Consider the following 27,836-nt stretch of genomic DNA (forward strand, 5'->3'; position numbering starts at 1 on the left):
TTTGGGATCACATCTGGGGTAAAAAGTGGTCTACAAATGTTATAAAGTTAAGCAAGATTCTGTACATTTCCCCATATCAGCCCTAAGCCCTATATTTACAGTATAATTGTTTTACCCATTACGCTATTGACTTCGAGTGGAGGAATTTTATTATTATTATTATTATTATTATTCACCTTTCTTGTCCTCCTGGATCTCTCAGCGGCTTTTGATACCGTCGACCACGGTATCCTGTTAGATCGCCTGGAGGGATTGGGAATAGGAGGCACTGTTTTACAGTGGTTCCGTTCCTTTCTCTCTGACAGGCATCAACAGGTAGCATTGGGAGATGAGGTTTCAGACCCTTGGCCCCTCACTTGTGGAGTGCCACAGGGTTCTATCCTCTCTCCCATGCTATTTAACATCTATGTAAAACCGCTGGGAGCTATCATCAGGAGTTTTGTGCTGCGATGTCACCAATATGCTGATGACACGCAGCTCTATCTCTCCTTTAAATCTTCACCGGAGTTGGCTGCAGAGACCTTGTCCAAGTGCCTGGAATCCATGAGTGGGTGGATGGGAAGAAACAGGCTGAAGCTCAATCCTGATAAGACCGAGGTGCTACTTGTGGGTGACAGGGGAAAGTTGGGTGTTGCTGACCTGAATCTTAATGGGGTAAGATTACCCCTGAGGGATCAGGTCCACAGCCTCGGGGTTCTTCTTGATTCCAAGCTGTCCATGGAGGCTCAGATTTCGGCAGTGAGCCGGGCAGCTTGGTATCAACTACACCTCATACGGAGGTTGCAACCCTACCTCCCTATTCATCAGCTCCCACTGGTGGTACATGCCCTGGTCACCTCTCGATTAGACTACTGCAATGCGCTCTACGTGGGGTTACCCTTGAAAACGGTCCAGAAACTACAACTGGTGCAGAATGCGGCGGCACGCCTGCTTACAAACAGCCGCCGCCGTGATCACATCACGCCGGTGTTAATTCATCTACATTGGCTTCCAGTTGTTTTCCGGGCCCAATGCAAGGTGTTGGTCTTAACCTTTAAATCCCTATACGGTCTCGGCCCAGTTTACCTGAAGGAGCACCTCCAGTACCACCAACTAAGCCGCCCGACCAGATCAGCCACACAGGGCCTTCTCTCCGTCCCACCAACGAAAACAGCTAGGTTGGTGGGGACTAGAGAGAGGGCATTCTCAGTGGTGGCCCCCACTCTCTGGAACTCCCTCCCATTCGATCTTCGCCATGCCCCTTCCCTAGATACATTTCGCCGAGCCTTGAAAACATGGCTCTTTGGACAGGCCTTTGGGATCCCCGGGGTGGGCTAATTTCTTTATATTGTTTTAAAACTGTCTATTGATGGCCCTAAACTGTTCTGTACTGCTGCTTTTAAAATGATTATTGTTGACTGCACTGTATTTTATTATGTATTTATATTGTATTTGAACTTTAATGTTGTACGTCGCCTAGAGTGGTTTCGGCCAGATAGGCGACACAAAAATTAAATTTATTATTATTATTATTATTAAAGATAGCACATCAGGATTGTGATGATATGAAAGTTGCCAAGACAAAACAAACATGCACACTTTACCTCAATATCTGGTCTCTCTTTAGGTCTTTCTTCCTGCATTTGTTCAAGCAAAGTATGCAGATCATGACTGAATTTTGAATCTATTCCAGACTTCATTGTATACTCAATGGCTGCTTTTAGTGTGGCTCCCAAAGAAAAGATATGCGCCTGCAATAATTGGGAAACAGAAAATGAACACATTCTACAATCTTAAAACCAGATTAACACCACTAAAATCAAATGAGTGAAGCCAACTTAAGCAACTTGTGGACCACAGCTCAAGTATCTTATCTTTCTTCATCTTAAGCAAACACTTGCATCCATCTCCAACCTGGTTCCCTCAAAACGTTTTGGGCTAAGCCCCATCAGCATGGAAAAAGTCAGGGATTATGCAAACTATAGTTCAAAACATCTGGCGGGCACCAGGTTACAGAAAGCTGCACTAAACCTTAAGTTTCTATCTGAAAATGCAGTTTAGGCAAGGAGCAGCTTTTATGTACAACAGCAGTCTAGGCTCATATAGTCACCTGAGGGTCAGCAAATGCTGGTAAGCCAATAGCATCATGTATATACACTAGTACAAGTGGAAAGGACATTTAAGTGCTACTGTCCACCAACCTGGTCACTGTCCACTGATACACAGCAGCAACCATGGGTGGGAAATAGCATCTAAATCATTTACAAACATTGCATGTTTTGGCAGCGTTCCACTAGATGGAGCTTTCTCCAAGTCTATTAAAACCATTCACTGCAAGTTTAGCAGCACCGATTAACTATCTGCAAAATATGTACACACAGCCTTTTAATTCCCTCCCTCTATTAAAAGAATCAACAAGAAACACCCTGTGTAGGTGTCATTTCACAGAAGACAAAAATTTCCTACATGGAAGAAAAGGTACATACTGTACAGTTCATTTTGCATATATGCAGGTTAACAAAGACTTCAGATCCATAGTTCTGCACATCAGTAAAGTCATCTGCTAAAACCAAGTTCAGGATCTAGGGGAAAGGCAGAGCATATACACAGTGGTAGAGTATATGCTTTCCATAATAAAGCCCCCCTGGCCCCAACTAAATTCATGAATTAAAAAAAAATGGAAATGGACTGCCTTCAAGTCAATTTTGACTTATGGCGACCCTATGAATAGGGTTTTCATGGTAAGTGGTATTCAGAGGGGGTTTACCATTGCCTCCCTCTGAGGCTGAGAGATAGTGACTGGCTCAAGGTCACCCAGTGTGCTTCATGGCTGTGTGGGGATTCAAACTCTGGTCTCCCAGGTCGTAGTCCAACACTCTAACCACTACACCACACTGGCTCTCATAAATACCTGCTGCTTATCCATATATACAGTACTAGATACAGTTGGGCTGATAGGCAGTTCTTCATATGTGAAGAACTCTAATATTTCCACATTTTCTTTCATTTTTATGTAGGAAAAGATTAACATTTAAAATAGTCCTTAAATAATTTGCCAAGTGTCCCAAATTTACTTATACATGGTCTTCAGACAGTGTCCTTTGCTTTATCAGCACTCTTCCATTAGGTTCAAAAGCATGTAGTCTCTTTGAGAGATCATCTAGCAGCATACTTGGATTATTATTCTTAAACTGTGTCTCTTTCCCTGAAGCAACTACATACCATTCTATAAAAGTCTAAACACGTTAAATATCAGAACTAAACAACACTTAAAAGACCATCAGATCTAAACAACCTGAAGACCAACATTGCCCTGTAAAGGCATTAAGATTAGTCCCAAACTATAATTAGGCTGTCACATTTTGAGCCAGTTGCAGTTTCAAACTGTTTAAAGAGCTATTTAGGACATCAGGTCAAATGATGAGAATGATTCTTTCAGACTCTAGCATGAATGACATTTGTCATGTTGAGCTGGAATAGTAGGGGGTTAAACATTAAATATTTTAGATAATTTTTATGTCTGTTCTGTGTTACACCCAGACTTTCATCTTCCTTCCTGAAGAACACATAAGCTTCATTTGCATGTTACAATAAGCCAAAAAATGGTTTGCCGGGACTGTATGAGCATGTGAGTTCCTAGAGAGGAACTCAAGCCACTTTACTCCTCATTGATCTTTTTAAGATGGGGGATACTTGGCTCAGCAATGCTACAAGCAAGAAGGATCTTGGAATTGTTGCTGATCACAAGCTGAATATGAGCCAGCAGTGCGATGTGGCTATAAAAAAGGCAAACACTATTTTAGGCTGTATTAACAGAAGTATAGTTTCCAAATTGTGTGAAGTACTACTTCCCCTCTATTCAACACTGGTTAGCCCTCGACTACTGTGTAAAGTCCTGGACACTGCACTTTAAGAAGGATGCAGGCAAATTGGAATGGGTCCAGAGGAGGGCAACGAGGATGATCAGGGGACTGGAAACAAAGCCCTATGGGGAGAGATTGAAAGAACTGGCTATATTTAGCCTTGAGAAGAGAAGGTTGAGGGGAGATATGACAGCACTCTTAAAGAAAGATTTGTCACACAGAGGAGGGCCAGGATCTCTTCTCGATCATCCCATGGTGCAGGACACGGAATAATGGGCTCAAGGTACAGGAAGCCAGAATTCAACTGATCATCAGGAAAAAAGACCTAACTGTTAGAGCAGTATGACAATGGAACCAATTAGCCAGGGAGGTGGTGGGTTCACCCAATACTGGAGACATTCAAGAGGCAGCTGGACAGCCACTTGTCAGGTATGCTTTAATTTGGATTTCTGTGCTGAGCAGTGGGTTGGACTCGATGGCCTTATAGGCCCCTCCCAACTCTACTATTCTCTGATTCTAATCCTGCACCACAATGAGCAAAGCCATGCTGAGTTAGTAAGGAGAGAGCTTAGCATGTCGTCCAATCCCAGGATTGTGTCTAAACTCTTTCCTTCACTAACCACAAATTGCAACCAAGAACTAACCTTGGCTTCAGTCATGTGCATACTAGGCCATTGCAGTAAGAATTATTTCAACCCTGCCTAATACCCTGAAGCAGAGCTTACCACTATGTAACTTTCACTGGCAAGTAGATAATAGTCTTTTGGTTAAGGATAGGTTCCAGTTGGAGTGTGCTAGCCATGATCCATGATTTTAATGCTGTTCACTGGCAGGAGTAAATTCTTCAAGACAGCTTATAACGAAACAAAAAATGCAACAAAAATCCACATAAATAAAATACTAAGAGACCAGCAGCTGTATTGTGTATTAATATTACCTTATATATGCAAGCCGCCTTGTTACCGTTTTTGCTGAAGGGCGGTCTAAAAATCTAATACAACAGCCTGCCCAAAGTTATCAATGTGAACAGCAAAAGCAGACTAGTAACAAAAAGTCCCCTTCATGGAAAAACCAGGAAAAGTGGCAACTCAAGATAACTTCATTTACAAAAGGTGGATTTCTAAGCTTCATGATTGCACAAAAAATCTTGAAGATTATTATTTATTATATTTTGATCACTCATTTTTTCCAAAGAGCCCATGGTGGTGCATACTGTTTCTCTGCCCCCACCCCCAACAACCATCCTGCAAGGTTGAGCTTCAAAGCCAAATGGGGATTCTAACTCCAACATTCTAACCATTATACCTCTGCCTTAAGGCATCAATTTTGAAACTCAGGGACTTTTGCAACAACATTCTACTGTTCTAATCTAGTTTGTGAAGGGAGGAAATGTGCATAAAAAGTTTACAATAAATTCCACAAGTAAGGAGTTTGAGGGCCCTTCCACTTCTTCCATCTCTGTTTCCATTGGAAACAGCAAGTTTCCTTACTCTGGAGGAATGGCAGTAAGTTTCCTTACACTGGAAGAAATGCAGTTACCAAGCAGAAAGCACCACATGCCTCAGTAAGATTTTACCCATCTTATATGAGTAACATACAAGGCATTGTAGTCTCCATTCAGCTTTAATAAAACACTCCATTTATCTCACCACACCTCAGCCAAGCCCAGAGAGCAAAAAAGACTTCTCTGAAAAGGGAATTAAAAGTGTTACATAACCTGATCAATTGCCCATTTCAAATTTATTTAGTAAAATGTGGAAATTTTTGTGCTATTGCAGTCACATCACTAATGCAGGACAAATAAGTAGTGATGAATAGGGACATGTCTTTATTAATTATAACAAATGCTCCAGTTATAGAAACAGTGGGAATAGAAATAAGAGGGGCAGACTCAAGAAAACATTTTTAGCTCACGTTCACAGATTATAAACTCAGACAAAAAGCTAAACAAAATGCATTCATAGCTGGGCTAGATGGAATTTCAGCTAGAAATCTATTTATATATTTCAGATATTTATATACCACTTAATCATCAATATTCTAAGTGGTGTACTATTTGCAAATTTAACAATGAAAGGAAAGAAAAAACAAACGTGTTGTAAGTATAGAGATAGATAGACAGACAGATAGATATAATTATAAAATCCCCCAAAACTTTTCTTTGGACAAAGCCCTGAAGGTAGGAAGAGAACCACTGTAAAACAGTGCCCCAATACCTATCCCACAGACCTGATCCAGGATGATACTGTGGTCAATGGTATCAAAAGCGGCAGATAGATCAAGAAGCAGGAGCAGAGACGCATTCCCCCTATCTCGCTCTCCATACAGGTCATCCATCAGGGTAGCCAAGGATGATTCAGTCTCCAAACAGTGCCTGAACTCAGAATGAAATGAATCTTGATAGTCTGTATCCTCCAGGAATTCAGGTAACTGCTCTGCCACTACTCCATCACCTTGCTGAATAATAATTCTGGCAATAAGTACTAGACTCAAAGGTTCCAAATAAATGTAGAGGTAAGTAGTGATAAGCTTCGGAAAGGGAGCAGCATCCAGAAAGTCTGAGGACCAGTACTTCAGTAAGATTTTAGGAATAACATTCTTGATTTTTCAATAACACACACACATACATATATATTCACTAATAGGCAAAAAACATTGAGGTTTAAGAATGTAGCTATAGCCCACAGATATTTCTATCAAACTTTAAAAAGCAGAGCAATTGGGCAGCTATAGTGAATGCACCAGGGGAGCAGGAGACCTGAACTCTCTGAGATATTGTACTGCCCTACACATTTGTCAAAATGCAAACACAATTTGGGTTGGTCTTTTACAGTCCAATCCACTTGCTGTGTAGCTTGGAAGAATTTGGTAACATGTGCCTCTGACTATATGGTGAGTGGTGGCAATACCTGCCATCTCCAAAGATGGAGAATTATATTTTTGTATGTTTGTTGGTGGTGTTCTCACTAAGATTGCAAAGGAAATCAGACATATTTAAAGTGACCATTTGAACTCTATCAACTGTCTTAATAATGTTGCTTCGTCCCTGCTAAAACAAGATCAGCACAGCACATGTCTTCTTTCTATTATTTGGGCTGAAATAATAAAGCAGAGGGGAGGACTGGGATGGGAGCAGGCAGGAGGGGGAGGGGAGAAGGACAGGTTTGATCATTTGCATGTTTATTGAGTTCAGTGTGATTTACTCCTGTGCAATCATGCTTAGGATAGGTAAAACTAAGCAGGGGGGAAGGGAGGGAGGGCTGGAGTGGGCAGGGGAGGAGAAAGGGAGAGGGGAAGGAGGGGAAAAGCAGGTCTGATCAGTTGCATTCTTATTTTCAATGGGATTTACTCCTATGCAGTCATGGTTAGGGTAGGAAAAACAGACCATGGCAGAGGAGGAGGGGGAAAGAGCGTATTGGAGGGGGCAAATGAAGGGGGAGGGCAGGGCAGGTTTGATCATTTGCATGCAGAGTTCAATGGTATTTACTTCTGTGCAATCCTGCTTAAGAAAGATAAAACTGACCATGGGGAGGAGGAGGGGGAGGAAGGGGAGGGGAGGAGGGGGAGGAAGGGGAGGGGAGGGGGAGGAAGGGGAGGGGGAGGGGAAGAGGAGGGAGGGACAGGAGTGAGAAGGGAGGGTGGGTTTGATCTAGGGTTGCCAGGCTCAGGGCCTGAGAATCATTCTGTATCTTTAAGAGAAGAGAAAATTCAGCCAAGTACAGGTTTTCTTGCAACACTGCAAAGGGAAAAAGCACAAGGTGAAATTCTTCCTTCCCCCTGCACAACTTTTAAAAATACAGAAGACCTCTTGGAGGCTGGGCCTGGCAACCTTAGCTTGATCATTTGCATATTTTTTGAGTTCAATGGGATTTATTTCTGTGCAATCATGTTTGAAAATGGAAATGGATTGTCTTCAAGTCGACCAAACTTATGCCGACCCTTTGAATAGGGTTTTCATGGTATATGGTATTCAGAGGTGGTTTTACCATTGCCTTCCTCTGAGGCTGAGAGGCAGTGACTGACCCAAGGTCACCCAGTGAGCTTCATGGCTGTGTGGGGATTTGAACCCTGGTCTCCCAGGTCCTAGTCCAACACTGACCCAGGAGAGGGGTGGGGAGGGGGAGAGATTGGGTGGGCGGGCACTGGGCAGAGGGGAAAAGCCTTTCCTTTCCAAAAGGAAAACATTTTGAACAGTATCGTTGCTTTTCAGCGTTTCCCTCACCTTTTTATTCTACAGCAGGCACATGTAGCCTCTCACCCAAATTTAAACCAAAGCTGTCCCTGGCCACATCCACACCAGGCCTTTAGTACACTTTGGACAGTCATGGCTTCTCTCAAAGAATCCTGGGAAGTGTAGTTAGTGAAGGGTGCTGAGAGTTGCTAGGAGACACCCTGTTCCCCTCACAGACCTTCAATCAGAGTGGCTGACTATTAAATCAGTCTGGCCACTGGAGGTCTGTCAGTGGAACAGGAGTCTCCTCTCAGCACCCTTCACAAACCACACTTCCCAGGATTCTCTGAGGGAAGCCTCAAGTCTCAAGTGAAATGAAAGTGTGGCCCCCTGATTAGGCAAGTCCAGCAGTTGTGAGGCTTTTAGAACACTGACAGTTGGTTCTTACTGAGCATGCCCCGCGTTATCATAGGGTTCCAACCAAAATTTCTTAAATTAATTAAAAATCAGTCAGGCATTTTTTTTAACCTTTAAACTGCAGAAGATTAAGGTCAGAGTATGGGGCAAGGTCAGTATTAGGATTACAGGTACTCTGTGAACATGGCAGATTTTTAATTAATTTCAACAGATTATGAGAACTCAGAGAGAAAGAAGTCCAAAAGGGCTCTGGGGTTTCTCTCTCTCTTTTTAGACTTTGAACTCTCTATTCTCTCTGAATGTTTTGTGTATCGCCATGAAAATTGAGAGGGTTGTTAAGCAAGCGTTTCTGAGTTCAGGACTATAAGTTTTGTAAGGTTTTATTTTGAAGTGACCTTATGGGAAGCATCAGAATGGCATGGGGGTTATTTTCAATTTAACATTGCAGAATGTGAAAAATCACACTGGCTATAGTATACAGCCACTCTCATGCCTGTATAATATATGCACCCATGGGGTCTGGTAGTAGGGTTGGGAGAGGCTCTTGCTTGGAACCCTGCAGAGGTGCTACCAGTCAGGGTAGACAATACTGAGCTGGATGGACCAATGGTCTGACTTGCTATAAGGCAGCTTCTTATATTCCCATGTGACATTTAAAGGAGCTGAAAACTTTAAATGGCTTCCATACAAACTCTTAACAGAGAACATTTCATATATTGAAAATTGGGAATACATATTGATAATCTGCAGTATCTCTGAATTACAGTTTTGTAACATGGACAAATGTCCATTTGAGGCTGAGCAGACACTAGCGATGCTTGTTAGCCCCAGCAGGAGTCTACTGTGTTGTGCCAGTGAATAAAATGAATCTATTAAATAATTTTCAAATAAGATTTTTTTCTGCAAACCTTATTTACAATTTACTACCATCTTTTCCCAACAGAGCAAATACTATAGGAAAAATGAAGATGAAATCCCACAGGGAAATGAAAGGTTCTACATGTGGCTCCTAAGATGAATTAAAACAACAACAAAAAACAGCTGAACAGCCTGCTAAAGTGTTCAATATTAGTTTTGTGCTAAACCTGTATTTTTCTATGAATATGCTGAGCAAGACTTGAATTTTATGTGCTGATGAAAAATTGTATTTTAAAAAAAAGCTTAAGGCAAAATAAATAAATCGGGAAATGTTGAAGCAAATGAACTGACAAAAACTTGCTAAATAAAATGCATTTCTCAGCTCTTTAATAAAATACTGCTAAGATACTCCACAACCTCTCAATATATTGTATCATTGTTTATTAAAGGCTGAACAGTTTTAAGAGAGGAACTAGGAACCTTTTCTGTGCACATCTTATTGAAATGTGAGTATTCATTTCTTCTCTCTCTCATTTCAATGAGACATGCAGAGCTTAACTTGAGTCATAGCTCCAAGATCCCTTAGCAATAAGACTCACCTCTGGAATAAAGTACTAGTACATGTAGCGACTATGAAAACTTTTGCAGGGTTATTCCCCCCTAGATTCCCCCTCCAAAAAATTCAATGAGAAATCATAAACTACAACTATTTGTTTTTGAGCATGTGGCTCTTGGTTAATCTGTTGTTTTATAAATGGTGTTAGCTATTTTGAAGACTCAAGCTGGAAAGCGGGGCATAAGTGTAATAAATAAATAAATACATTTGTGGAGAACAGTAATATGCAAGGTAATCATATGGGTTCCATCTCATGTACAAAGCAGCCCTTGGTGCACTGTATTCCAAATGATTACCATAGATATTTCTGGACATGTCTGTTCAAATACTATGTCAACAGGTCCCCAAAATAAAAGATCATTTGGCCAACTTCCTCACTTTAAGATAAAAACCTTGATAAGGCCTGAACTATACAGATCCCAAGCACTGGATCTAGGACCTGAAAAACTTGTCTACAATATTCTATAACTCCTTTAATAGTGATTCCCTAGATATCAGCATAATGCATTAACTTTATATCAAGGCCAGCCTTGCAGGCATTTTAAGAAAAACTCAATTTGAGAAGTTGCAAATTTGAAAAGATTCAGCAACACTTCAGTGACAACACTGCTTTTCACAACCACCTCATTTTAACATCTTTTCCCTCAAGGGATATATAGCGCAGATGCCAGGAGAGTCTTGGAAATGATTTGTAGCTAGTGAGTGTTGATATTTACCTTCTTGCTTAGTTAATGTTTCTTTGACATTAATAAAAACTTCCATGCACAGTAATATGCCTCTACAGAAAATTCATGATGAGCATTCATGTAAAACTCAGCCCTGTGTCAGTAGAAAACTAGGAAGGAAGCAGGATGGGGAAGACATCAGTTAGAGCAGGGGTTCTTATCCCTGCTTCAGGGTTCTGGAGGTCTGTGAACCAGGTACAAAAAAAATCAATTTCTAGCACAATAAAATAAATTGTATTTATTGATTTATGGTGGTCCATAGCTTTCATCACATTCTCCAAGGGGGCCGTGACAAAAAAAAGGTTAAGAAGTGCTGAGTCAGAGCCAAATCAGTGAAAGAAAAGCAAGGATTGAGGTATGTAAGGCGTTCAGTGTGCATGTAAACAGGGAGCTATGGTTTCAAGGCCTTCAACTGTATTGAACACATAAGTGCAGTCTCTTATTCCTTTGATTTTAAATCTTTTTGCACAGCAACAAATAGTTGCACCAGAGAATTTTCTGAGCAGAATTTAAATTGCCCGTGCAATAACCAGGGCTGACTGTATTCAAGGCAAAGTGTAGCTTACCCAGAATTTCAGCTTCCATTTTTGAAGCCCTAGTTTATGGTTGCCAAGATACACTTAAAAGAGAGTGAGGGCAAGGCCAAACTGAATCTCTCACGGTTGAAGCACATTTCTAGTGAAGAGGGGCAGAACTTGTGCCCTGAACAGCTCCTTGCCCTTCCTTCCCCTTACCTGACAGATCAGAAAATAGCAGAAATTCTTTTTCTACATATCTGCATACTTTGCATTATTTGCATGGGTTGCATGATCATAAGATGCCTCTCCTGCTGTTGCTCCCCAGCAAAGTGGTTCTGACCTTGAAAGTAGCATATAGCGATCATGACTAGTAGCCAATCATAGGCCAATTGTCCATGAATTTGGCTTGCTTGGCCTTTCCAACCAGGATGTCCTTAAGGTTGATACGTTTAGAAAAGTGTACCATTTGAAGTGGCCTGATGTGATTTTCCTGCTTTGCGCCCGTCACATTTTAAATTACCAATTTAATGACCTAAATACATCAGAAAAGCATAACATACTGAAGCAGCTCTTAGTGGCTTTCCCAATATGAGAAACTGTAACAAACACTTCCAATTCTAGGTTAGCTACACTACATACAGATAACGTTTCACCACAACTGCACAACATTCAGTGGAAATTATTTATTTATGCCCCATCCTATCCTGTTGATTCCAGGAGACATACAAAAATTCAGTGAAGTAGAAAGCCCTTTGGGGCCACAATCAACTAAGTAATGGGCATGGCCAAGTTCAGGAAACTAAGTAGATCAATGTGAAAACAGAAAATATTTTCTTGTCCTTATCACTCTTCCTCTCCCAAAATGCAGCTGTCTCATAATGTACACCTTGTCCAAGTATGTCACTTGATTCTTCATCACGTGATCAATCAGTGATTCACAAATGAATGCATGAACCAAGTCTGTGTGTTTCAAATAACACTAGGGAACATCAAAGCTCTATTTATGTTATTAGACCTGTGATGTCTCATTCACACATGCCAATCACCAAGGGGTGAACATACATGTGTGAACCCACTCTTTGTGTGGGTTCTCTTGCACATGTACAGATAGCTCCTTTGTACTGTAGCCTAAGGCCAGGGTGTATAAGTGTCCAATGAAAGACAGCAGTCACATCTCAACAATGGTTAATGCACATTATATGGGAGAAATGCAAGCGCTCACTGTTAGACACAACATACACCCTACATTGAAAATATGATAAAGCAGGAATAAAGCACAAAGAGTAATTTTTGTATGCAGTACTTCTGAATGCCTGGTCTCCCTGTCCTAATTAGGTTGTGTCCTGGTTGATATTCTCCTGAAACGCCTCCCTATTGTGTATTTGGCACTGCCTTTATATAGTGAGTTCTGTAACGATTCAATGCCTTTAAGATGCAGATAGGCCATTCCCTGAATGATCCATGCATCCTCCTTTTCAGATAGTACCTGCTGAAAAGCTTCAGGTGATGCCTCCTTGGGCAAAAGGGATTTGTGAACAACAGGTATGAGGGGTCCTTGACCTTCACCCACACCCCAGTTTGCCCCACCCTCAGAAATGAAGATAGCTGTGGCAGCTGCTTCACTCAGTACTTCTCCACTCAGCATCAAAATGAGTGCCACCACATTTCCTCACCACTGCCTGAAGCCTGTTCACCAGGCTTACCAGGCCAGGAAGAGGCTGAATTAGATTAAATGTCACCTAAAGAGCAAATGATCCATACTGAGTAAACATAATATTTGGGGGGGGGAATAATCAAAGCTATATATTCATATTTTTCACTGAACATCAAGGGGAGTAAGCAGAATTAGCCTTTAATGTCACCGCAAAGCAAACTCCCTGACAAGAACCTTGAGGGGTGGAGAAAAACTTTTGTAGATGTTTCCACTAGCTGTTTTGAAATGGTAGCTAATGCCAGTGTTTAGAGGTAGACAACATGGTGACTTTTGTATTTATATTCAAGTCTCAAAAGACAGCATGATTAAATTTGTCAGTTCTGCTATTAACAATAGTAATTGGGATTCTCATAACCAGCTCCCTGTTGAGCCATTCAAATATATGGCAGATTTACAATATCAATTATTTTAACAACATTTCTAACATATTTCAATTGTACAAATGCTAGTTATGTTCACAGCAATGATTACACACCACTTCCTGCACAGATTTTCTCTGTAAAAAATACATGATGTTTGAAGTGACTTGCGGAGCCAACCTAAGTCTATTATATATTTCTGTTCCATTACTGCTATTTGTCCTATTCATAACGATTGAAGTGGCTATCCATTTCAGTTAATACAAAACAACATATACAGCAAGTTGGTTGAGAAACCATTATATTCATTCTGTCCTCTGATGTTTGAACATTCTATTTTAAGGAGGCTAGAACAGGATTGTACATAAATGGTACTAGACCAATGTGAAATAGTAGCAGCAGCTGTAGAATGAGGGTGCACAATGGAACCATCAGTATTTATATCAGCTCTCATACCATTGTGATGGGGTCCCACAGTGATTAGAAAAAGATCTTGCCAGCATAGGAGTATCAGTGGCACTAATGTCAAGGTGTGCTGATGACATATTGGTGCCATATGACATACTGGGCTAGTAGAGCAATCCATAGAGAGAAAATATGGGAATGTGCTATATGTGGATGTGTAGGAATGAGTATGTCTGGATAATATATATGAGAGGCAGAGCAACCCCACCCACTTCTGCACTGGCCCCACCAACCATCAGCATTTGACATCCAGAAGATTTGCAGGAAGGCTATGCAACTCTTGGGTGAAAAGGTTCCCCACTCCTGCTATTAAAAGGTCAGATAAATGTAAGAGCGAGACCATCACTCCAAGCTGGTTTTATTAGTTGAAATAATCTCTTTCAAACAGAGTAACTAACTCCAAAAAAAAGTACATGTAAAACATCCCATTAGCTACAACTATGTGCTAATGAAGCTGACAAATCCATTTTCGTTACCAGTTTTAAAAAGTGTCGATACATTTGAAGCACTGGGCTGAAAACAACAGAATGAAATTTAACAGGAATAAGTGCAAAGTTCTACACCTAGGGGAAAAAAGCAAACACACATTTGTAAGATGGGGATATTTGGCTCAGCAATACTACATGCAAGAAGGATCTTGGAATTGTTGTTGGTCATAATCTGAGTATGAGCCAACAGCATGATGTGGCTGCAAAAAAGGCAATGCATTAACAGAAGTATAGTTTCCAAATTGCGTGAAGTATTAGTTCCCCTTTATTCAACACTTGTTAGCCCTCATCTTGAGTATTATGTCCAATTCTGGACACTACCGTTTAAGAAGGATGCAGACAAACTGCAACAGGTTCAGAGGAAGGCAACAAGAATGATCAGGGGACTGGAAACAAAACCCTATGAGAGACTGAAAGAACTGGGCATGTTTAGCCTTGAGAAGAGAAGACTGAGGGGAGATATGATAGCACTCTTCAAGTACTTGAAAGGTTGCCACACAGAGGAGGGCCAGGATCTTTTCTTGATCATCCTAGAACATGGAATAATGAGCTCATTTTTGCTGAACTTCAGGAAAAACCTCCTGTTGCAGCAGTACAACAACAGAACCAATTAGCTAGGGAGGTGATGAGCTCTCCGACACTGAAAGCATTCAAGAGGCAGCTGGACAGCCACCTATCAGGTATGCTTTAAGTTGGATTCCTGCATTGAGCAGGGGGTTGGACTTGATGGCCTTATAGACCCCTTCCAACTACTATTTTATGATTCTATGATTTAACGTAGATTGAAATAATTGCCCTATAGACTGAAAAAATGTCAAACTAAAAAGATGCTTAATAATGTGAAATGTTGCCTTGCATCTTGCAAATGTATAATATTCAATTGCCACAACTCATTCACACATTTTTTTAAAAGGTAGAAAAATTATTAAGATTTTAATTGAGTAACTTTATACAAGAGCTCTATAAAAACAGATGCTCATATTCTCATGCTGCTAATAAGACTATCTGAGTATAATTCATAAGAGAAGCAAGAAAACATTAAATACTCTGAACAGTATATTCAACAGAAATTTACACACTGCAATAGGTCTAAGGGATGTCTGATCTGGGAGTCTAATGAATTAGTATAAACAATTAAGCCACTAATTCAGTTCAACAATAAAGAACATGTATGAATCACTAGGCTATAGAGAACCATTGGTTTGTTCATTATACCAGAAGATTAAATGAACTATTCCAGCATGAGTTATTTTTATAGAAGATACCAAGTAAATTTTATAGTTTACTATAAAGTTCACAATTAGCCCCTAAACAAATTAATCCAATGGGGGGAATCAAAAATTTAAAAGAGCTGGTGTTTAGTGTAAACTAACAATTATCTGTCAAACAGTATTTTGTTTTTTGATTTCAGTACATTATAAAGGAGCAATTTCTTGGAAATCACTTAGTACAATAAAAATTCTATAGATGCTACATATGAAAATATGTGGGAATCAAAATCAAGGGGGGGGACCATACAGATGTTCACTTTTGATAATCACAAACATATCCAAATATCCAACATTTTAAGGAAACCTTGGAGGTTAAATAAGTTGCTGTTACATGAAAACGTCATTACTTACCTCAAATGTGTTACCAGTTACGTCAATCTCTGGAGGCACAAAGGCACCTTCTGGATCATCTTTAAAAAGAAGTAGGGTTTAAAAGGTTAAAGTAGATTATGTTCAAGTAGAATGTTTCAAGAACAAAAAAACCCTTTCTAAATATTGGCTTCAACAGCTTTTGACTCTGCTTAACTATATGAAAAATATAGAAATATGCAGTGTAAAAATCACACAAAAATATAATACAAAATTGTATATTGTATATTGTAAAGGTATTTTGTAGATATCACCAGAAAATCTATTTAAGAAATTACTGGTATCCCTATGAGAGAGATAAAGACATACCTCGATTATTGTTAGACGTATGTGTCTAATGACAAAACAAACTGCAAACTATTTAATCCCGGTCATCCTCAGTCATCTTCAAGGCTGAAAGCTAACCATCAATTTCAAAGATGAACGAGAAGTCTGACAGACTTCAGATCATCAGATGCTGATTCTGGTACTTTTCAGAAGATACTTCTAGCATATTCTCACTCACAGTGTCAGAGAGACCTTACATAAAAACAAACAGGATTTTCTAGTTCATTCACTGGTACCTCCCACAGTAAAAGAAGAGAGAGAGGAGGAATATACAGGAAATATAAACTAGTTCAAGACCTTATCCTAATCTCCCACTGGTACAATCCCAGAAGCCACACATGATCCAAAACAAACAATTCCTCCATGAAGAATAGCAGACCATTTGATTTTCTGTTGTGCTCTACACTGTTCACCCATTTGTTCACATATAATATAATGACTCCACAGCTGAGATATGTTCAAATGGCAAGCATATAAGGGAGGCCATCTAACAAGAAAGGGCAACCTGGGGCCTTCCAGCCTACTAGCTATGGCACAGTTTCCCAACCTATCCCAATTGTTAAGATTGTTATACTGAAACACTCTCAGTGTCAAACCAAAGAAGCATACGCAATAAAGTCTTGCTTCCAGAAAAATCAGAAAAGAAGCCACATCAATCTCCCATGGAAGGGCCAATTTGGCCTTCATTAAAGATTAAATCCAAAAGCAGCATGTCAGTAGATTTGGCGGTACAAACTGGCCTTTGGAAAAAGTTTTTTGCCTCAAAGTATAACAAATATTTTTATTACAAACTTCCCTACTTCTGTCCCTGCTTACCCTGCCCATCTCTCCTTCTATACCCATCTTCAAAGTGGGCAGAAGTTACAGAATAGCTTCACTTACATCCCTTGTACAGAATCAAACTCTGTTCCAATTACGTGGACTTTCCTTAGATTGCCTCATTCCATTGGGATACAAAACTGCCAAAGTGATTCTCCGGCAACATTTTATAGATGTTGAACACAAAGATGATCTAGGCTCAACTTCCAACTATACTCTAATTGATAGAGCACTCCAGTCAAATAAACCAGCACACTATATGCTCTCTTCCAACAAGGAAAAAAGGGTGAAGACAGAAGGAGAAGCCAATATGGCTTCACAAAAGGTTAGAGATAAGCTGAAAAGGACACAAACAGAACCCCCGCTCCGCACTCGGTTTACTTACTGGGCCGCGGGGCGAGATTTGCGGCCTGGAGTGAAGACCAGCAGCCATCAACGAAGAGGGCAGGCACGCCTGAACTGGCATGACGTCATCAAGGCGTGCCTCAGAGGACAAGCGGCCAGGCCTATTTAAGCTCACGCCGGCTCCTCCTCTCCCTCTTCTTTATTTGGCACCCACCCTACCCTTCCTCTGCTGCAGTGTGATTAATTTGGTTGCTTTGGGGCCGACTAGGAATTTTTGGCTTGCCTGCGCCTTTAGCCGGCGGGTTTCTTTTGCCTATTCCACACTGTGGTTAGCGGTGAGGGTGCTCAAGATTAGCATGGGTGTTGTTCTGTGTTTATTAGGTTGATTTGGCTGTTTGACTTAATATCTTAATTGGTCGCTTTTTGGCAAGGAAGTGCGGAAAGGTTAAGGGTGAAGGGCAGCTAGGTGACACCTTTAGGCACCTTTGGAGGTGATAGGCGATTCTGGAGGCCTGCAGCTCAGGGTTGTACGGCCCGAGGGCAGGATACGGGTCACCTTTGGGGCCAACAGGTCTCATCCACTCGGAGTTTCAGGGCACCGGGGGAAGGCGGTGATGCCTGTTGGCCTTCCTACACACCACATGGGTGTGGTCAAGGCAGGGGGTTGGCAGATTGGCACCCCCTTGCCTGGCAGGGGTTGAATCACCCCAATAGCTGCAAGCAGGCTTTGCCTGACTCACCAAGATAATCCCGCACTTATGTTCCCCTCTGCAGGTTCATTATTCTGATATGGATTTGGTTAATAAAGTGGCCCATTATTTAACCCAATGCATATTGTGTCTGTCTCTTATTTCACCCCTGGGCCGCAAAGTGGAAGGAAGGCCAGGCCACAAAGGAGGAGTACAGACAGGTAACACGGAATTGCAGGGATGGCATCAAGTAGGCTAAAGCTGAGAATGAGCTGAGATTACCTAGAGATAGGGTTACCAGACCTCCGGCTTTCGGATGAAGACTCCGGTTTTGGGGGGTCCTCTCTGGGTCTCTGGGTGACTTACCTTAATCTCTGGACTTTCACGTTTCATTTTAAAAAATTAAGTTTCTAGGTGGTCTGGTTCCTGAGATATACACCAAAATGTCAGCCTCCCCGTGACTTCTGTTAGTTGCTCTAAATTCTGCTCCAATCCCTGCCTTTTCAGATTTTTAGCCAATAAGAAGTCAGGGTTGTGATTGACAATAGTAAGAGCTAAACCTCATTTCAGGTTCTGAGAACAATTTCCTTTTCCTGTTTCCTTTCACATCAGGAATTCAGTAAATATATAGCTTTCAGCAGAATAAAGAGTACTTTCTCTGTACAGGATTGGGACTTGCTTCTGAGTAAACATGCATAGGATTGCACTACAACAGAAGATCACAGAAGGATCTTGGTAGGCATAAAAGTGTACATGTAAGGTTTTTTTAAAATGGTATATACTTTTTATTTTTCAAATAATTTTTGAACAAATGTTTAAAAAAGTGTACATGCTTCAGTGGTATACCTTTCTAATTAAGGAGTCAAACAAAGTTTAAATTTTACAGGACTGTGGAAGAGGGCAAGCTTATTTGTCTTATTCATAACCTGTTTTGAAAACCTTCCAAATATGAAAGATACATTTTTTAAAAAGGCTGTAGCTCAATGGTAGGGCACTTTAAGGTCCAAAATTCAATCTCTGGAAAAGACTATTGCCTGGAATCCTGGAGACCCAATGCCAGTCCATGTCATCAGTATTGAGCTAGATAGTACCAAATGGCTTGACTTGGTACAAAAGAGGAAAGAGACCCACGGGCCACAGTGACTCCAAAAATTATTTATTTATTTTACTTATATTTATATACTGTTTTATTGTAAAAAAAAAACTCAAAGTGGTTTGTAGCAGGAATTAAAACAATAAAATTATTGGTAAAAACAGTTAAAGACCGGTCTTTAAAAACATTCAAAATAATAAAACGAGTTAAAAATAGATAAAAAAAATAATAGCTTCTACATGCCTGGGTAGGCTTGCCTAAACAAAAATATTTTTAGAAGGTGCCAAAAAGAGTACAAAGAAGGCACCTGCTAATGTCAATAGGCAGGGAGTTCCCAAGCATAGGTGCTGCCACACTAAATGATTGGTTTCTTACAAGAGCAGAACAAGTACTTTGTGGCACCAGTAACATGGAAAGCACATGGTAGCAAATCAGCAACCAGTACAGATTTCAGAGCAGAGGTATTATGTGCTGATAGGGTCTCACTCATGTCAGCAATCGTGCCACAGCATTCTGCACTAACTGCAGCCCCTGGCTCAGGTTGTGCTGCATGGGAATTTCTTTGACCTTGGCTGACTGGCTGCCAGGATTTTTTTAGTTTGGGTTTTTGGTTAGGGATCCTGACTGGTTGAGGGATGCATACTTATCTGCCTTACTCATAGGAATCTTGTTGCGGTCGGTATGGTATTGCATTTAAGAAATCATCACTGTCTTTTGTTTTTCTTTTTGTATTTGCATTTCATTTACCTTTATGCTCACTCCCTTTCATCCATAGAAGCAACAACAGTGGTTCCATGCACTCTACTCAACTTTCTTAAACCCACTGATGATGCACCTTGTTGTTTGTTTCTTGCCCAATAGTGGTAAAAGAGAATTCACATACTGGGCAGCGTAGCTGCAATTGTTGTTCCAAGAAGCTGCCTAAAAAGGCAGATCAAATCATGTGTGCTTTCTCTGTGTCAATTATATTCACTAGAATTGGGTTGGCTGAGGAAGTGAGTTTATAGCAGCCCACAGGGGAGACAGAAAAGGGTAGAGAATCTTCTTACTCATTTCTCAGACCTCTTTCTGAAGTGAGGGTCAAATCTGTAAAGAAATTTGGATTTTAAAAGGTAGGGGCAGGTCATTCCGGGCAGGGGGTTGTCAATCCTGTGTGGATATAGATATCTTTGCAGAGGATCCCTAGTGAAGCTTTACCAACAACACAATCCAAAACATATCTACTGAGAAGTAAGCCGTATTGAGTTCCATGGGGCTTAGTCCCTTTGTAAGTACGTGTAGAATTGTAGCCTTCGGGGGCATCCATCTTTACACCTGAGTGCTCCCACCTAACATCTCCACAACGCTAGGCTCCTTTCTTCCTACAATGGCCTTCAGGTGACTGGCCTGGCCTGAGGGCACTTGAACCCTTTTTGCCAGAAGTGAGTTGGCTAGATTAAATGTTCCCTACCCAGGCTTTTAGCTAAGATTTCTATGTAAATTTCTAATCAGAAATGTTTTTATATGAGTTGTATGCGCCAAGCAACTGTAGTTGATGCTTAATGTATCATGCTTAATGACATCACTCAGGCCCACCCCATGACATAACTTGGACCCGCCCTGTGACATCACTATGGCCCGCCCCATGACATCACTGGAGCACGCCCCTAAATTCTCAAGGTTTGGGATGCTTCTTATCTGGCAACCCTAGCTAGAGATGCTAAAGGCAACAAAAAAGCTTTCTTCAGGTACATCCATAGTAAAAGACAGAGAAAAGAAATGATGGTACAGCTACTCAATGAGGATGGCAACATGATAACAGATGACAAAGGAAAGGCAAAAGTGGTCTATGACCATGCTGGCAAATGTGAAGTTGAAGAGGCAGCTTTGCAGCTTGGTCAAGGAATACCTAATAATCACTTTGAACAAGTTCAAATCTCCAGGGCCCAATGAACTGCATCCTGGAGTGTTGAAGGAAGAATCACTATCTATTATCTTTTAAAATCATGAAGGATGGGTGAAGTGCCGGATGACTGGAGGGCAGCTAATGTTGTCCCTATCCTCAGAAAGGGCAAAAAGAAGGAACCTGGGAGTTACAGACCAGTCAGTCTGACATCAATCCCTGGGAAAATCCTGGAGAAGATTATAAAGCATTCATTCTGTAAGCATCTTGAAAACAATGCAGTGATTAGTAGATGCCAACATGGATTTCTCATGAACAAATCTTGCCAGGCTAATTTTATCTCATTTTTTGATTGGGTAGCCTGCCTGGTGGGAATGCCATGGACTTAATATATCTCGAGTTTACCAAAGCCCCATGAAATTCTGATTAGCAAGCTAGCTAAATGTGGGCTGGATGGAACAATTATCTGGTGGATCCACAGTTGGCTACAGAATTGTACTGAAAGAGTGCTTACCAATGGTTCCTTCTCAAACTTGGGGGAGGTAATGAGTGGGGTACCACAGGGCTCAGTCCTGGACCCAGTGCTCTTCAACATTTTTATTAATGATTTGGATGAGGAGGTACAAGGAAAGCTTATCAGATTTGCAGATGATACAAAATTGGGAGGGATAGCTAATACCCTGGAAGACAGAAACAAAATTCAAAGGAATCTTGATAGGCTGGAGCACTGGGTGAAAACAACAGTAATAAATTTAACAGGAATAAGTGCAAAGTTCTACACCTAGGAAAAAGAAAGTGCACAGTTATAAGATGGAGGATAATTGGCTCAGCAATACTACATGCGAGAAGGATTTTGGGATTGCTGTTGATCACAAGCTGAATATGAGCCCAAAGTGCGATGTGGCAGCAAAAAAGGCAAATGCTATTTTAGGCTGCATTAACAGAAGTATAGTCTCCAAATCAAATGAAGTACTAATTCTCCTGTATTTGGCACATGTTAGCCCTCATCTTGAGCTCTGAGTCTAATTCTGGACATCACACTTTAAGAAGGATGCAGACAAACTGGAACAGGTTCAGAGGAGGGCAACAAGGATGATCATGGAACTGGAAGCAAAGCCCTATGGGGAGATACTGAAAGACAGGGAATGTTTAGCCTTGAGAAGAGAAGACTGAGGGGAGATATGACAGCACTCTCCAAGTACTTGAAAGGTTGTCACACAGAGAAGGACCAGGATCTCTTCTCAATCATCCCAGACTACAGGACACAGAATAATGGGCTCAAATTACAGGAAGCCAGATTTCAGCTGAACATCAGGAAAAACTTTCTAATTGTTAGAGCAATACAGCACTGGAACCAATTGCTTATGGAGGCGGTGGACTCTCCAATGCTAGAGGCATTCAACAGGCAACTGGACTGCCACCTGTCAGATACGTTTTAAGTTGTATTCCTGCATTAAGCAGGGAGTTTGCTTCAATGTCCTTACAGTCCCTCCAACTCTACTCTTCTATGATTCTATGAGACAGCTTATATCTCTGTCTGAAAGGGAACCTGTGGCCCTCCCAATGCTGTTGGACTCCAATTCCCTCATTCCCAGGGGTGATGGGAGTCGGATTCCCACAACATTAGAACCACCACAGGTCCCCTGCTCTGCTATATAGCCTAAACTGCCTTGGGCTGCAATCCTAGCCATGTCTTCTCAGAAGTCAGTCCCAATGAATTCAATAGGGCTTAATCCCAGGTAAGTAGGAGCCTTAGTTATCTGGAGTCCTAGAATATTTAGAGAACATCTCTGATTGTTTTAAAAACAAATGAAAACGTTATTATCATTTAACTTCACTGTTTAAGCCATTAAATTTACAGTTCTGATTATCAGCTCGCTATTGACAGTAAAATCATACATCACTTCTTCCTTCACTCATCCAATGGAATACAAAGATAAAATATGGACAAATTTGGTCTTGTCAGCTATCTTTAACATAATATCCTTACACACACACAACTGAAATGAAATAAACCTGTTCAAACAAATAGAAAAAATCCAAACACTACCCATCTTTGAATCAAAAATTTAGAAACCAGACAGCCTCAAAGTTCATGGAGTCTTAAAGTCAACTTCACCCAATAAAAACACATTTGACTCCCATCTTGTTCACTTGCTATTAGCTACCTTGACCACCATTTAGTAAAGATAGAAAACAAGTATAATAAATAATATTAAAAATAGTCATAAAATTACTAAAACACACGTACAAAAAGGACTGTTCATATTTTCTTCACCCACAAAAGAAAATGTTACTGTTCAAACGAGGCTTTAAAATACTGGAACCTCTAGGCTAAAGAGAAAACTTTTGTACAAATTGGAACCCAAAGCAAGATCTGCAAGAGCATGTTCTCAAAAAGTTTAATTTTAACTGTGTACTTAAACACAGAAATATTAAAGATAGTTAATTATACTGGATCTGTGTTAGTAGATTAATCTTTTGCAAGCGTAAAATTGAGGTCTGAGGTAGCGTTTTTACTGTTAGTTGTTTGTTGCATAACATATGAGACATAGTTGGTATTCAGAAGTTGGTAATTCCCACCTAATTTATCGAGGGTGAACTACATGAATGTGGAGCCCTTCTCTCATGCATAAAGAACACACCTGGGAAACTTTAAAGCTGGAAAATATAAATCCATCTATAGTTTCAGCCAGCAGGAATACAATGTGCTGCTTTGGATGCAACATTAAATCAGAGAGTACCATCACAAGTCTAGTGTCTCTCTTAGCTCACATGCTCATAAGAATATAAGAAAAGCCTACTGGATCAGGCCAATGGCCCTTCTAGTCCAGCATCCTCTTCTCACAGTGGCCAACTAGTTGCCCATGGGAAGCTCGTATACAAGACCTGAGTGCAAGAGCACTCCCCCCTCCCGAGGTTTCCAGCAACTGGTATTTGGAAGCATATAGCTTCTGCCTATGGAGACACAGCATAGCCACCATGGCTACAAGTCACTGATAGCCTTTCCCTCCATGAATTTGTCTAACCCTCTTTTAAATTTATCCAAGCTGGAGATCTTCACTGCCTTTTGTGGGAACAGTGTGGCTATGAAGTTGTTCTTACCTTTTCACTTTTTTATTATTTAAACACAGCTCGCCATGTCATCTGAACCCAGACAAACTGTGGTTAATCTTAACTCAAATTAGTGGAAACAAGCTAGTTTGTTTCAACTAGCCATAGTTAGGGACAACAGCAGTTTAGTATGTTGTCCAAATCCTAAACAGCGATTCATCAAAAACAGAATCAGAAGTTTCAATCCCACCCTTGCAGCTAAGATGTATGAGATGTGAGCCCAAGGGAAGGCCAGACTCATTGTCAGAATGCTAAACCATGAAAACATAGGCCACATATGTTTACCCCATTAAGCCAATTTATGGAGTGGGCATACTGGCACCTACCACATGATTCCTACAATCAGCTTTGAGATACTTTGTTGTTGTTATGTGCCTTCAAGTCGATCACGACTTATGGCGACCCTATGAATCAGCGACCTCCAAGAGCATCTGTCATGAACCACCCTGCTCAGATCTTGTAAGTTCAGGTCTGTGGCTTCCTTGATGGAATCAATCCATCTCTTGTTTGGCCTTCCTCTTTTTCTACTCCCTTCTTTTTCCCAGCATTATGGTCTTTTCTAGTGAATCATGTCTTCTCATTATGTGTCCAAAGTATGATAACCTTAGTTTCAACATTTTAGCTTCAAGTGATAGTTCTGGTTTAATTTGATCTATCACCCAATTATTTGTCTTTTTCGCAGTCCATGGTATGCGCAAAGCTCTCCTCCAGCACCACATTTCAAATGAGTTGATTTTTCTCTTATCCGTCTTTTTCACTGTCCAACTTTCACATCCATACATAGAGATCGGGAATACCATGGTCTGAATGATCCTGACTTTGGTGTTCAGTGATACATCTTTGCATTTGAGGATCTTTTCTAGTTCTCTCACAGCTGCCCTACCCAGTCCTAGCCCTCTTCTGATTTCTTGACTATTGTCTCCATTTTGGTTAATGACTGTGCCGAGGTATTGATAATCCTTGACAAGTTCAATGTCACATAATAAATTCATGCTTAAGCCATTAAATTCTGTATTTTAACCTGCTGGATCCATCTTAAAAATGTTTGATAAAATACAAGTTTAAAAGACATGAAAATAAAGCCAACAAGCTAATATAGTACAGCTAGACAGATAGGTAGAAAAAAATTCCCAGTACATAAAAAAAGTTATCTGCCGTATTTATCTTGTGTCACATAACTCAAGCAAACTACTTTCTTAGAAATTACTGTTATTTGCCCAAGGCAAATAATTAATTTCAAGGCTGACATAGTTGCCCTGAATGGAAGATGATGACTCTCCTTCTGACATACTCATCTGGTTGCATAAAGCCTCAGAAGAAGAGAAACTGGTTCTTGTTCTTTCTCTTCCTCAACTCCGTTCTCTCAGTAACTTCTTCCATCCTCCTTGGCCTCTCCTTTCTTCAACTTCTTATAGGCAGCTTCTCAAGTCACATTCATTTTTGTTATTAAAATCTATGGTGTGACCACATTTGGAATACTGTGTACAATTCTGCTCACCTCACCTCAGTGAAGATATTGTAAAGTGGGAAAAAGTTCAGAAAAGGGCAACCCAAATGATCAAGGGGATGGAGCAACTCCCTTATGAGGAAAGGTTACAATATTTGGGGCTTTTCAGTTTAGAGAAAAGGCGAATAAGAGGTGACATGATAGAAGTGTATAAAATTATTAAGTTTCTCTCCTGTCATAACACTAGAACCCATGATCATTCAATGAAGCTGAATATTGGAAGATTCAGGACAGACATAAGAAAGCATTTCTTCACACAGCAGATAGTTAAAACTATTGAATTTGCTCCAACAGGAGGCAGTGATGGCCACCAACTTGGATGGCTTTAAAAGAGGATTAGACAAATACATGGAGGACACGGCTATCAATGGCTGCTAGCCATGATGGCTATGCTCTGACCCTACGGCTGGAGGCTGCATGATTCTGAATACCAGTTGCTAGAAACGACAGGAGGGGCGAGTGCTCTTGCACTCCGGTCCTGCTTGTGGACTTCCCACAGGCATTTGGTTGGCCATTGTGAGAACAGGATGCTGGACTAGATGGGCCATGGGCCTTATCCAGCAAGCTCTTCTTATGTTCTTAACACCATCTCAAGGAGATTTCCATTCATTTCCAACCCCTTTTGCAAGGAATCCCTGGCTCTAAAGCAGGCTATACTCTCTGCCCTGGCAGGATTAGCATTTCAGGCCATAATTCTACATCTGGTTACACAAGGCCAGTGGATTTCCAATTCTGGGGAAACATGTATATCTACCACCTCCAAGGGCAGGGTATTTCCTTACAGGCTTACCTCAAGATTCATTTTCTTCAGCTTCTCCCCAAGGCAGAGTCTTTATTCCTGTGTCCTAGAACCTACATGATGTCAGGTATCCCCCCCAATCCTTCACAATAGTAAAGTGCACCCTCTGAAATGACACACTAGATAAATGCCCCAATACCACCAAACCCCTCCCACAACAAAACCTAATACCTGCAAATGTCACTCATCATGCACATATTCAATGTTCTCAATACTTGTAGAAACTTCATAAAATCCTGCTGTTTTCTCAAACCCTACATGGGAGTTCTTTCTTTTCAAATTCCTTAGAACAGAAATGGGGAACATCTGGTTCCCAATGCCCATCAGTCCCGGACAGAATGGCTAATGATCAGCAATGGTAGGACTGGAGCCCAACATCATCTGGAGGTCCACGGTTCCCCATCCCTTTCTCAGAAGACACCTCTCGAAGTGGTTTCAGTGTTAAAAACAAAACAGGGAGCAGTCTCTAGACTTTCACAGCTGGCATGCCCCTGGAATGCTTCAGCTTTTACACTGAAGTCAAAGTCCTTTATTTGCATTAGCTCCAAGCCATTACAATTGGAATATACAAAAAGAATAGAAACAAAATAAAAAACTTGACAAAACTGCACAACTAAAATTCTGAAATTTACATGAAACACAAACCAGTAAAATTGGTATACAAAGTCCATCAGCATAAAATAACTAACAAATTTGGATACCATAAAATTCTAATCTCTTGACACCAAGTGTCATATCACACTAAACCATGTGTGAGCTGCAGTGAGTAAAGTTCACATTTCCCCCTCCTCCTCTGCACTGTCAAAAAGGAGCACTGAAGCTTTCACTTTCATTTTTATTTAACTACAGCTTGCCACGTATCTGGAGAAACTACAGTTAACACTACCTATGGTTAGCTTTTTTTAAAAGAACAAGCCAACTTCAAATTATGAGTTATGAAGTTGGTTTATTTTAAATTAACTACAGTTCTATGTTCAGACAACATGGGAAACTGTAGTTACTTAAAGCTGAAGCAAAAACTTCCAAATTCCTTCTCACAGTTGTGTGGGTGGAAGAGAGAGAGCGCTCAAATCCAAGGGTTGCTGTGGTTTGTTCCCATCATGATAAACTATGGCAGCCAGTGCTTCCTTTATGCCTTAATTAGTGACCTTGTTGTATTATTATGCGTGTTCTGGATTTTTAATTTTATTTCAAAATAAATTTCCGTGTAAAAAAATAAAAAAGAACTCCAACTTCCCTCCAAAAGATTGGTGGGAAATTGTATGATATGCTAAAAGCTCCTGGAATGAAATAAATTCAGCTGATTGGGAACACCCAGAAAAGTTCAGGAGTCTGCAGCCTTCCATCAAATGTTGTGGCAGGTAAAAATTTCCTTAGTTATACTGCTAGTTAGGGCTACAAGATTCATATTGCAATCCTGCACGTATCTACTCAGAAGCAAGTTTCAC

The 27,836-nt window shown here is 40.7% G+C and overlaps 1 protein-coding gene across 5 annotated transcripts in view; it reads right to left on the minus strand.

The window, feature by feature from the left end:
* Positions 1 to 27,836, minus strand: part of KNDC1 (kinase non-catalytic C-lobe domain containing 1) — a 104,108-nt gene that overhangs the window by 56,630 nt on the left and 19,642 nt on the right. For 4 of the 5 annotated variants that reach the window (XM_061635588.1, XM_061635589.1, XM_061635587.1 and 1 more), the window contains 2 exons: positions 15,796 to 15,854; positions 1,584 to 1,730 (listed from right to left, as the gene is read on the minus strand). In XM_061635588.1, the coding sequence (XP_061491572.1) occupies positions 1,584 to 1,730; positions 15,796 to 15,854 (206 nt within the window). The remainder of the gene's footprint in view (positions 1 to 1,583; positions 1,731 to 15,795; positions 15,855 to 27,836) is intronic. The other variant, XM_061635590.1, reaches the window with a different exon arrangement.

This window comes from Rhineura floridana, chromosome 7, assembly GCF_030035675.1.
Source record: "Rhineura floridana isolate rRhiFlo1 chromosome 7, rRhiFlo1.hap2, whole genome shotgun sequence".
NCBI lineage: Eukaryota > Metazoa > Chordata > Lepidosauria > Squamata > Rhineuridae > Rhineura > Rhineura floridana.